Genomic DNA, 13,481 nt, shown 5'->3' with positions numbered 1-13,481 from the left:
ACATACCTACATTTCATACTCTATCTCCATTAATCTTTTATCGCTGAAATAGTCAAGTCAATTTCATGTCTCCTTGTTGGATAGCGCTCTGGGAGGACGAGCTAATAGAACACTCAGTCCTACTGTCATCGTTGTTCTGAGTGTTTGTCAAATTTGTGAAGCCTCAGAAGCACTGCCCAGACAAATACTCTGGTTTTACATCTGCTGCAGAAAATATATTCTTTCAAAGGGATCTTTCAGACAAGAAAATGAAGTGTTTTTGTTACTGCAACATGTACCGTCTTAAACTTCACTCCTCTTGTCATTTATCTCCAGCTGTCTTCTTCTTTCTTTTTTCTTCACAGCTCATTTATAAGGTGCTGCATTTATAAAACAAACAATTAATTTAGATTAGTATGACTTAAGCAGAATACAATGTTTATTTAAAAGCCTTACTTTGACATGGAAATGATCTTATCTGAAAGTAAACTCTAGACTTGATATAGGAACGTTTATTATTGGTTATGTGTATTGAGGTTTGGGATGCATTTGTGTCCAAACATGCAGTTAACTTTGCATGAGCTTGAACTACGAGGTGTGAGGAAAAGATTCCCAGATACAAAATTATCCTCAATTATCTTTCATAGTGCTTGGCTTTATTGTCAACTATCCATTTAGTCTGCCACAGATGAATACTTTTTGCCTTTAATCTAATCTATTTGCCTTTCAAGTTTATTTTATTGCTGCTCCTGACTAAATTTGAAATTACATGACAGATGCCATCAATATATGATAACTTGATTTAGGATTAATAAACTACATATACATGATGTTAAAATTCTTTAAAACTGCTTAAGAAAAAGGGTTTCAATACTCAGCATCTTTTATGAATCTCACATAAATACACTGTCAATGATCTTATGACTTAGCCCAAGTTTAAACACAATATTATAAATTAAGCCCATGTGTACGTGTTGACATATTTATAAATCAAAAACTGTTCATAATTCATTATTTCAGTGTCACTGATTCATTTGTCTTCATTTTTTTGTCTATGACAGCATGGAGTGGATAATACTGTGTCTGTATTAACTTTTTCTCCTCACTGCCTCTTTACACACTCATTAGTCTTTGATGGAAGTTATATCTCAGAGCTAGTTTGCACCTTTCTCTGCTCTATTATTCAGTCTGACTAATGCTGTTTGCAGTGCAGTTTTTAATCATGCCAAAGTACAGAGCACTCTCAGGATGAATTTAACTCTGAGTAAATCTTTTCAATGAGAGGATGCCAGTTACTTTCATGGTTTTGAGCAGTTTGGTGCACCTACCACCACTTACCATTGGAGAAATGAAATCACCTTCCTAAGTTGGTAACTGGTATTATTCAGTTCGGGAAGCATTCATTGTGCACCTATTGTTCTCTGAAAACTGCTTCTAGCAGTGGGACAGAATATTATATAAATGATTCCTGTCCAGGACTATTTGTATTCAGAATTGTATCACTGCTGGTCTGACTTTTTGGCATTTAGTTAATTATTAACATTTGTGGGTTTCCAAGAAATCGTAAGAATGCATGTTTTAACAATTTTGCAAGTCTTAATTCACACAAATATGAGACACAGGAGGTGAAACTCAAGTTTGTAGTTTCCACATCAGGATGAGTCAGGAGGAGACAGTGTGTATCGGTTATGTGCTAAAAAGTGTCAGGTTTAGGTTGGAGGCCCTGAGCAGGAAACTAATCTATTACATCTTTTGCAACAACTTGGAATTTGTGTTTGCATATGTTAATGTGTTGCAGTTGCACCTCTTCTGTGTGCCACTAGCATTATGCAGGTATTGGCTGTAAAATGCAAAGGATGGGGGGCACAGTACTTGCCCACCATGCCAATCCCTTTATGACCACACTGTATCCATGGAGTATTGATCTGCTCTCAGTAGAGTGTAAGAAGCTCATATTATCTCAGACCAGTTTCCGTAACATTACAATAGGTTAACTGAATCATTCAGATTCATCACATCTTATTTGACTTTTGATGGAAAGCAAGACTTACACTTACACTACACTATACTACCGTACAGATATAATTAAATCCAGGAGCAAAATTTTCAGGACTATATTTCACAAAAAATAAGGGTCCCTACACTGTGTTAATAAAGTTTAATTAATAAGTTTTTTTTTTGTATTGGACCTGCAGTGAAAATAATGTTGTATATGTAGAAGGTAGTTTCTGCAGTTAGCATTCATCCTTTTAGATATTCAAAACTCCCTCTACTTTTACTTAGAAGAACAAAATCAGGCATTTTCCACAACTGTGTATCAGAACATCAAACAAATTTTCCAGGTTTTGTTCTTTTTCCTTTTTTTTTTTTTTTTTAATTTAACAGTGAAAATGACCATATGGATATATTGTGTGTACACGTGCATATGGATGTGTGTCAGGGTCACAGGGGCTTTACAGGAGTGGAGAGGTGTGTGTTGCCTTGTCTGTCTGCCCTGGCCTGTTGCAGTGTGGTGTGATGTCCCTTCTTGGTGTGTTCTCATACCAAAGATAACACTGACAACACACTCTTATTTTGCACAGGATTTCTACTCAGTCTCTCAAACATATGCACAGAAACACATATACACACACCCACAGAAGCAGCAAAAATGCATCAGTGTTTAAAGAAATGAAATTAACTGATAATGTTAAAGATTATTGCTGGTTTCACCGTCTCAAATGTTACCTTTGGTAACAATGATTTCCACTCCCAAGTGCCACAGCACCTGGACCATATGCGATAAATCATTTGTCCACTAATTGGAAGGTCATGGGTTTAAAATGGCAAAGCAGTTTTGGGCAAAACACAGAATCCATTATTGTATCATTGTGCAAAAAATCAAGTATAGAAGAAACTTTATTAATGTGTGTGTAAGTTAGTGAATGTGGCGTGTACTGTAAAGAACTTCGAATGGCCAACAAAGACAAAAATAGTTCATTATAAATGCAGTCGTGTAACATAAAAAGAGCAGTTGTTTTGACCATATATGACAATTAAGAAAAGTTCTTTTTAACTGGATAACTGTGATTATTCAGCCATATCAGAGAGTGTTGGCCATGTTTATTTCCAGGAGCTAGAACAGCTAATTGTGCTGACAGTCAGTAAAATATTTATCCTACTTTTGCTAAATCTGATTACCCTGTATCTATGACTAAAAAACTACCTTTCTGGCTAATCATTAATATGTTGTATAATGGTTAGATGGAACCAAGATCAATATTTTAAATCTAGGTTTGATGCAAAACAATCAGAAAGTGAACCAAAACATGATCAATAAGCTTAAATACATCAACCTGGTGATTCTGCATCTCACAGGAAGTCTTTTACAGTCTTGCTGTGCTTCCAGTTGTATCACGGTATTTCTATGGGGCAATTAAAACTTAGCACACCGGTGTCTCTCCTCAGTCATTTGAAATGTGATTATATGCAAATCAAATAAACTTTAATCTGGTCGTCCACCCATAATAATGAAGTTGTATAACATCTGTGCAACGTTTTCATTGTCTGCATTTCTGCTATGAATATGCTGAAAAAAACCAAAACAAAAAAAACCTCTCAGCCAAGTAGCATGGCAAAAGAATAAATACTCTAACAGAGAATAATGACTGTAATTATGAGACAACAATCTCATGTTTAACTTTACACATTTTAATAGTGAAATGTCAAAGAAAAACAAATGATGCAATGTTGAAAAGATAAATATGTGTAGTGATTTGGGGGCCTCTAACAATTCCTTTGATCATATGGGACATATGAACTCACCACACCTTGCTGTCTTTCTAGTCATCCACAACATTATATGTCTTTTAGCTCAGAGAGCTCTGCCCACCTACTGCCCACTTATTTTTCCTAGGGATTGTTCTCTAAGCTGGCAAAAGAAAACACAACATGCTACATAGAAGATCGATTCTGTGGATGGAAGGGGTATTCCCATGCAAGGCCAACAAAATGATCAAACTGGGCCACAGCTTGGCTGGTGTTAGTTACATAAGCTTCATCTCCATTGTGTAACAGTGTTTATTTAGTTTTCCAGCAAATGCTTTGGTAAAGAGGTGAATCTCACAGAGAGGCTCGGGAGGATACATAGGCCTTAGAGGTGGAGCAAATGAAGTATTTTGTTGGCACTGCACTTGGAAAAAAGACATCAAGAGTGTTGGGAAATGCTCTGGGGACTGCATGGGGAAGAGGGATTTTTTTTCATTCATGAGTAGAATGCTATGTTGGTGCTTTAACTAAAACGTTTTTACTTTCTTTATGGAAAGAATTTAAGAATTTTAAAACTGTGCCAGGGCCAGTCTGTGGCCAAATACTTCAGCGTTGTTTGATCCTGTATTACCTCTGTTGATTTTCTTTGAAGCTTCTGTATGTTTATACAAACTCCCTTTGCAGTCTATGAATACCTAACCTGCTGAATCACTTGATGAAAGACACTGCAATGATATAAGCAGTGACTAAGACAGGAGACTCTGGGTCTTGGATTTTCATTGTAATTGCTCTGCTTTTTATTAAAAATACATGCTTATTTTTGTTCTACAACATTATTTTATATGAAGTTTTTTTCATTGTGAAATGATATTTTATCTTTATGTTGCCAAACTTAAGATACTAAAGCATCCAACAATTATGTATTTTAATAAATCTCTTTACAAGATTTAGTTACCGGAAATAAGAAATTAATCACTGCAGGGTTCAAAAGTGTTCCACCTTTTTTTCCTTTAAACAGTGCTGTGGTCCTCATCCACACTTGGCAGCCCAGAAAGGTCGGCATTTGAAGCTAAAGGGAAATAAACTCTGACAGAATGACAAGGTTCTCTGCCTCTTAGTGCTTACCATAAACTCATCTAATTGCTCTGAGGCTCCAAACCCACAATAAGAAGTCATCCGCTGGGGCCCAGAGCAGTGGGAGGCTCTAGCAGACTTCCGGAAAATTGGAAAGACTTGAAACACTCAAACGTGTGCGTGCAAACAGACAGAGTGAGCTTGTGAGTTTATCTTTCACTTGCACATGATACACCCTCACTTGTAATTGGCTAATTATGCAGGTTTTCCCTTCAGCAGATGTGTGATGGGACACAGCAGAGGAGAATGAGTCTTTCCAAGTGAATGAGTGTTCATGTAAGCAGGCCATTTGGGCCTTTTGTCATAAGATCAGGTTAATAATAAAAAACGCAGCAGGGAAGAAATTACATCAGTGTAGGCAGCCTCTCACTGAGTGCAACTTTGGTGGAAACAGTCTTGGCAGGTGATCACAGGTCAGGGGCTGCAGGGTCAGGAGGAAGACTGATGAACTGGAATCTTTTATCCAGAGGAGGATGTGCCTATCAGCTGGTTAATAGACAGGGCATTAACACTCCATGAAGCACGTTAACACTCCAGGAAGTTTGATTACCGTTGTCAGCTCTAAAGGTCACACAGCAGCCGTAACTGAGTGGAACTTGTTCTTGCTTTAACTAGAGTGGTAGTGGGGCTGCCATTTTCAGGATTTGTTTGTTGTAATATATTTGTTGCATGTAGTTAATCATGATATTTGACTCTTGAGAAGTCCCATAGCTCATATTTTTTCCGAATTTATTTCACATTTTAAGAAATCAGTTACTTTTGTGTTCTGGTGTATTTAGTTTTTACAGACAAGCTTTTTTAGTGCAGCATTTTGACTTTTCTTAAATTCCAGTGTTTTAGTTACTGTCAAGTAACTGCAAGAGACGCTGGAAAATGAAGTGGAGAAAAAAAAAAATTTAAAAAAGAAAACCAAGAAAATAAAAAAACAAAAAACTTCCTCACATTCTTTAATCTAGATCAAAGCTGAGTTTTTGCCATCTCTGTTTTACGCTTCTGTAAATAAGATTCATTTTCACAACTGACTTATATAAGATATGCAACATCCTTCTGCAAATTTTCAAGGATCTGGTCACCTTTCTGAAGATTTGTTCAGGTAAACATGCAGGTATCTGTAGCTGAAACGCCACCTGCCCACATTTTGTCCAGGATGAAAATAGTTTTCAAATATACAATCATCTTCTTTTGTTGTTCATGTTGAAAATAGGGTGATTTTTCTGATTCCATTCCAACAAGGATTTGAGCACAAGAGTCATCTATGTATTTTTTGCAGATGAAAGAACACCAAGTTGTTGTTATTCATTTCTTGCCTACAACATAATCAATAAACCAGCCAGAATAATAGTCATTTGGTCGCTGTAATTACTTTCATGTGTTGTGATTGCATTATTTGGCTCAGTGATGTGTTAGATAGTTAGGTAGGTGGTGTTATCACAGTAGCTTAAAGAGATATGGAGTCATATCACACTCACTTTCAGATCTAAAATACCTCATGTGACTCAGCAGGTTTGATTAATTTCTCAGAAGAGATGATGATTCACAAAACCTGAAGCCAAGTGAACTCTCTGAGTACTAAAATGGGCTTGTAGTAATATTTTAAGCCAGAATGCCACCTTTTCAGAGCATTCACAATTCTCAGCATACTGTCACCACGTTGAGACTGAGTGATGGCCAAGCAGCTCCAGTAAGGTTTTGGAGATGGTATAGATGCCAGGGCCATTACAACATAGTTATTAGGAAGAATTTGCCATCCTTTGCGCGCTCAGAAGAGGTCCATTTACCTTCCAGCACAAGTGGCGGCAAAGGTTGAAGCACATGGAAACCATTAGATTTTATAAATTGAAATTACACTGATGCCACTCTTTGGAAAAAAACAGAATCCTCAAGTAAAGTTTTCTTGACAGAGCCAAGATAATTACATAATAGTACTGGATGTGTAGCAATAATTGTGCACCAGCAGCTGTGTCAAACCCGGTTTAAGAGAAGGCATTTTGAAAAAAGCAGCATCTGTTGCAGTCAGTCTTGAGTGTGAAAGTTAAGCTCTGCTGCAAAATCGATTTATTTAAGATGGAACATTCAAGAAATCTTTTCACAAATGCTTGTGTCAAGTCATCTATCACACTGTGGAGGGAAACGTGTCTTTCTTCATGAGCAAACAGTGTGACAGAAAGGAGAGGGTTTGGGGCTTGTGTACCAGAGAGCTTTTGCTCTAAAACAATGCAATAATTGTGCAAAAAGGGAAAGTAATTTACTTTAAAAAGTATAGGATGATGGATCATTTGAAGGACATCATGATTTCTAATAGTACCCATGAGGGTATCCCAGTTGGTCTGATAACACCAGGAGCTTGATGAGCATCATTATATTCCTCAGCCAGTACGGTTATATGCACATTTGAGTGTAGATAGTTAGACTTTGATGTGGCCATTTAATTGGGCCATTGTCTTTTTCCCAGTATTCATACATGGAAGAGGAATTAAGCTATCTACTAAAATAACCTTGACACTGCAACACTATGGACTGCATGAGAAAATGCACAACAGATTCTATTGCTTCTCACTTTCTCTGTTGGTGTTCATCGTACATGTATATTTGATTTCACTGCAAATACATTGTGACTCATTATGAATCACACAAATTGTGACTTTGTCACCATTCAAGTAACTGTGGTTATAAAATCAGGATTTTATTTGAATAAAATGTCCATCTAGTCTTAATGGGCTACTTTTCAGTCACAATTTCTGAAATGCTTGGCCGTGTGGCACAAGCAACACAACATTATATAAATGAAAGGGGTTTTACTGGGAATTTGGTTGTACTAAAATACACTTTACCATTCTTACAAAAAGAAGCATAGAAAACATATGGAAGCCTGTGTGGTGTGCCTAGCCCTATTTGAGTCTAATAAAGGACATAAATTCAATGATTCAACCCCAACAATATTATCTGGGTGTGATTGGTTTTGTACAATGTCTGTTACACATATTTAAAAGTCTTGTTGTGGTTGGCCTAACAGAATAATTAGTTTCTTCCTAGTGCCAGATGAGCATGCAGAGTATCTAACCAGCTGAAGGTGTGTTTCTATCTGTGTTTGCACTGCAAATATGAACAGTGATCAGCTGATTTGACATTTATCCCTTAATGGTACTACTTGCATAAGTCTGAATGAATATTGGTAAGAAAAAAGAATTATCGACTACATGTAAATTACTGACAAGATGGTAACATTTTATTCCACTTAGTTTCCTTGTGGCATCTATTTCCGTCGCCTTTGCTTTACATACCCTAAAACCCAAAGATTATGAGAGTTTTATTTCCAAACTTATGACATAACAATCTCTTTGATAGAAGTACAGTAAAGCGTGACAAAACAAATTTGTGTTAGTATCGGTATCTTTTGTCCCTTATTCAATGTTCAGAATACCCCATCTCCAAGATTATATCCTTGAACACTAAGTTTTAATCTATTAATATGCAGATGACCATGTTGAAACTAGTGTGAACATGTAATGCAAGGCAAGTTTATTTGTATAGCACATTTCACGACAGCTCAAAGTGCTTTACATAAAACATTGAAAACATCACAGTGAGATGCAGAAGAACCATTAAAACAAACCTAAAATAAATTACTTAAAGACAAAAAATTCATGCAATTTGAAATTCCAAATGGTGGTTTGTAAGGGATGGAGTTGTATCTGTTTCATTTTCAGACTTTAGAAATCTGTGGTTAAGACTACACAAACAATTCTGACATAAGCGGTCTGAGAGGCAGTACTGAAAACATCTTGTGCTACAGTCCATGATTACTTTTCTTTATGTGTTAAATGAGTCTCAGTGACCCGAATCCATACACATGCATTCAAAAGAGCCAGCAGACAAAATACACTAATGGACTGAGAACCAGGCAAATACATGTTTGATAAGAAACATGAAAACAAGCCGAAGGACAACAAACTCTTTCAAAAGCTTGTTGCTTTTTCTTAAAATATTAAATTGTACACACAGACATCCCTTCTAGACACACACAGTTCGATGTGTCACAATTTGCAGCAGTCTGTTTCCTTTTGGCTAAACACTGCATTCATTGTCCAGCCATAACAGGTAGTACGCGGCTCTCCGCTTTCTGGTTCTCATCACAGCTCTGCTGTGGGATTGACTGACCTTTTTTTATGCCAACCATATCAGGTCAGCTGTTGTTGCTGCTATGTTGTGTGCAAATGGGTTTATAATTTACATGCAGCTACACTGTAAGCCAGTGTAGTCATGTATCAGATAACTGGCACAGAGATTTTCCCAGATTTGCTCAGTGGTAACATGAACACAGATCCTCTACTGCTGAATTCATCGGCCTCATAACACAATACTAGAGCAAACACATGTCAGACATGGACAGTTTCTAAATGGGGTGAAAAAAGCTCATTGAAAGTAAGAATGAAAATATGTCTGTTTGATGTCAAAAGAGATTTATCCTGTGCCATGACAATGTTTTACTGAATAAAACAGGTGTTGTTCCATGACAAATGGTTGACTGTCTCCTTCATGCTTGTATAAATTTTGAATGCAACATTGACGTTTCTGACAGGTGATGGATTAACCAAGCAGCTTGCTTGAGTGTCTGACATGTTATAGAGATTTTGGAGGTGTTTGCTGTGGTTTCTCTGCACAACTCTGCTTCTTAATTCCAGTAACACCCTTGTCTATTTGTCCCTCCAGAGGCAATAATGTGTCTTCACAAGACAATGCGAAACCCCAGCCATTACACCGCATATACTTTAAGTTGTGCTTCAATTCTTTAAAAAGACGAAGTTTCAGCAAAATATGAGTGTTCTTGGTTCTAATTTCTATTTGAAAATATACAGTAAAGCAATACATTTTAGATTTACATCACACATTGGTGATGTAAAGAGTCTGAGCAACTCTTTGCAGTGTGGCTCAATTAGTGTTTTAGTTCATTGTCAGATGTTGGCCATTTTAATGGAAGCATAACAGATTCAGTTGTGTCACATCTCTGCTTAAGAGGGTTTAACACACACACCTAATCCCAAACATCCATTTCAACTGTAGTATTCCTGTGGCAGGCCTCTGCTGAGTGGTCATGCCAGGTTCCCTTTCATCACATCATGATTAAAACCCCCAATGTGACTTTCCCCTCTCATTCAGTATTCATTAAGCAAGTCCACTGCATTGTGGGGAGAGATATGTCTAAGTGGAATAGCTTTGGTGCTACTACAGCCTGTGCATTCATATAAACGGAGAGCTAACACTGTTTTCCTGGATTATCTGATATTTCTTGTAATTAAGATTAAGAACGATCTTCCTATTTATTGAGATGTGTAACCTTCATGGACTGCTGGGAGTTAGTGAGAAAGACTGATGATTCCCTTTTTATCTCAGTGATTTCTGTTTGAAATTCACAGCTCGTCACACAGGTGTTTTTCTTATTTTCTTTAGTTCATCTTGTATAATTAAATCATCAAACTGCTGTTTAGCTACTAGTCATTCATTCATTCATTCATTCATTCATTCATTCATTCATTCATTCATTCATTCATTCATTCGTACTAGATTCTATATGGTTATCTTTATTCTGAACTAAATCCATGCATTACATCCCTGACAGACTTAGTTACATGCTTTCTCTGTCTCTCAAACACACACCCACACACACACACACACGGCATGTTCTGTGCATGCTGTCATACACTATAAATAGTGTCTCTCGTGCCATATATATTTAATTGAGGTCATCAGCAGTCTTTGGCCTCTGAACTCCTTAAAGATCCAACTGCTTACATCATTCCCCCTTTTCCTTCATCTCACGTCACTCTTTGAGCTTGCCTTTCATTGATTGTTTTTCCAGCCTACTGTCTATGAAGAAAATGACATCAGCCCCATATCTGCTGGAAGACACTTCCTGTGCACACAGACCAGACTAAATATCCCTTCTTTAGTCTCCCCCTCTGCTGTACCTGCGCATGATTAAAAGTCCGGGAGTTTGGTAAACAGAAGCAAACAGACCCTGCTTAAACCCTGTGTGTAAAGTGAGCTCCATGAGAAACTAAAGTGCACAAAACAGTTTTACCATACTTTACTCAGATTCCTAAATTTTTTTTTTTTTTTTGCTTTTTCGGTAAACAGTTGAAAGTCCAAACACTGCAACTGAGTTTTTATCCTTAAGTTTGCTAAGTGAGAAATTGCATTATCACATCATTAGCTAATGTGCCAGATTAGCATCCTTAACCACCACAGTAATCTCCAAACCCACACTCCCTGATAAGTTAATACTCCAGAATGACGTGTGGTCGAATGCATCAGGACACTGAGGCGAAAGGACACTTATCTCAGGAATTCCACATGCTTCAGTGAAACATTAGTCTTTGACACTCTTAATATCACAGTCAATAGCAGGTACTAACAAATAAAAAGGCCCAAGTTGTAATGACCCACGACTTGCATCTTCTTTTTAAGAAAATTTGGTTACCATTCAACTCATTTAAAGTTTGAGACAAAGAGAAAGCAAAAGATATTAGAAGATTGAATCTGTGACATTCTGACACAGTTTTTCTCTTTATAGGACAACAGTTCAGCTTCCTTTCTCTTCAGACAGATGGATGTGCAGGTCATGGCCAAGGTAGACTAAACTGTCTTTTGAGACAGCAAAGACAGGTGGGAATGAAAACTAATCAGACAGAGTTGGGGTCTATTGTCAGTAAAATAGGGTCAGGAAACTTTTGCTGGTGTTGTTTCTACCCCCTCCTTACTACTTCCCTTCATCTCTTTGCTCACTTTCTGGCACTAGAGTAGCCCCAATCATAGCACCTGCTTTCTCCATCATCTCTGTGCAGCCATCTTTCTCAGTGCAGAGCAAGCCCTGTGCTGTTCTATGGCCTGCTGACTTCAAACATGAGCTACTTCAGGAATGATAATGACAGAAACATGCCTGGAAAAAGAGGATTGTCCTCCAAAAATACACTCTGTGCTTTGTGTGTGTGTTTTCTCTTTTTTTTTCTTCAATGTTGTGATTGTGTGTGTGTGTGTGTGTGTGTGTGTGTGTATGTAAAACTGGCAGTCGGGCCTCAGTGAACACAGAATGATTGATGGTTGTTCCTTTCTACCTGTTTACCAGTGTTTGAATGTGATTGGCTGAGTATGAGGCGGTAATAAAAGGGTGGATGGGCAATAACAGGGATAGTTCTTTCCCAAGAAGCACACCTGCCCCATGCCAGACCCGACTAGCAACACACAGACACACACACTGGGAACCTAGAGACATTCCCACTGAGCTCCACATTCCAGTCCTCTGACAGCATGTCTCCTTTTATATGATCATATTCATCATTTAAATAAATAAATAAATAAAAAAAATAAATAAATAAATAAATAACATTAAATTTAAAAGACTTGTCTCTAATGTGTCTGCCATTTGGACATAAAATCTAGTCGTTTTTCAGATGGTTGTTCGTCTCACAGCCCTCTTGAAATTGTTGTTGCATAGCTATTGATCATTTTTATTATAGATTTTTTTATACAACATTATTTTAAGTCTTTTATGACATTTTGTAGCATGTCATGAGGTCCCACAGAGACATATGTAGGCTGAATGGAAAATTGGAAAAATTGCAGTAATCATAAAATAGAATTAAATACACAATTTCACATCATAGACTCAAGTTCAAGTGCTTCTGACTCTTAATACATAGAGCAGGTTGGAGTTGCAGCACATGACAACTCAGCAGAGAAACTACAGTGTAATAAAACGTGGTAACAGTAACATATCTGTAAAGATTTGCTTTAGTTCTGTTTAAACCTGCATTGCAGAACTTGTACAAAGCCTATATTAAATTTGAGCCTTTTCATCAGCATCGGGTGAGAACCAGGTCATCCCATCCATGACACTGATCGCTTATTGTTAATGCTCCAGTAGATAAAACATGAATAACTCAACTTGACTGGACTGATTTAAGGGTTTAAACCAGTCCCTAATTATTACTGGAAATTTAAGGTGTATTATTGGTCTTTGGTTTTTCATTTGTTCCCAGTAAGTAATTCAGACAGCATTTTGTGTCTTGGCCAGCGTAATGACAATTTGACCAGTTTAGTTTAAATTTAAAAATGGTTAGCTAATGCACAAATTGTTATTGTTAAAATTTACTTTAAATAAAAGTTATTAATTTCCTAATCAAAATCAAAGAGCAGTTTTAGGACCTTTCAGGGCTTCCTGCTTCTCTGAGTTTTTACTGTCTGGTCATTTGATATCCCAACATCTGGAATCATGAAGGTAGGACTTCTAATACTAACTAGATCCTTCAGCTGTGTGTAATTGGTCACTAATATAACCAAGTATTGCCAATAGCAGCACTTGTTGTAAGGTATCAGGAAAAGGCACCAATTGAAAATACTATTAATGATACACCATGGGACGGACGCCTGAACTTGTTATGTGTACAAAATTCCATGTATGTCATGGGTGAGTGGGATGTGAGGACCCAAATGCAGGATGGAGAGGCAGGAATGAAGGTTTAATAAAAAAGAACTAGAGAAATTACGCTGTTGACAGAAACAGGGGAAACACGATTAAGACAGACAACGCATGGGCTGACAAAGGAAAGCTGAAACCAAGGAGT

General features: G+C 37.2%; 1 protein-coding gene across 4 annotated transcripts in view; it reads left to right on the top strand.

Annotated features, from left to right (window-relative positions):
* Nucleotides 1–13,481, top strand: part of ddah1 (dimethylarginine dimethylaminohydrolase 1) — a 78,303-nt gene that overhangs the window by 18,468 nt on the left and 46,354 nt on the right. The window contains exon 1 of one of the 4 annotated variants that reach the window (XM_042005702.1): nucleotides 11,465–11,488. The exons of the other annotated variants lie outside the window; for them this stretch is intronic. Within the exon in view, the coding sequence (XP_041861636.1) occupies nucleotides 11,465–11,488 (24 nt within the window). Of the gene's footprint in view, nucleotides 1–11,464; nucleotides 11,489–13,481 lie in introns of those variants that run through there. 4 annotated transcript variants of the gene reach the window in all.

This window comes from Melanotaenia boesemani, chromosome 14 (genome assembly GCF_017639745.1).
Source record: "Melanotaenia boesemani isolate fMelBoe1 chromosome 14, fMelBoe1.pri, whole genome shotgun sequence".
NCBI lineage: Eukaryota > Metazoa > Chordata > Actinopteri > Atheriniformes > Melanotaeniidae > Melanotaenia > Melanotaenia boesemani.
This window is presented reverse-complemented; position numbering and strand designations above follow the sequence as displayed.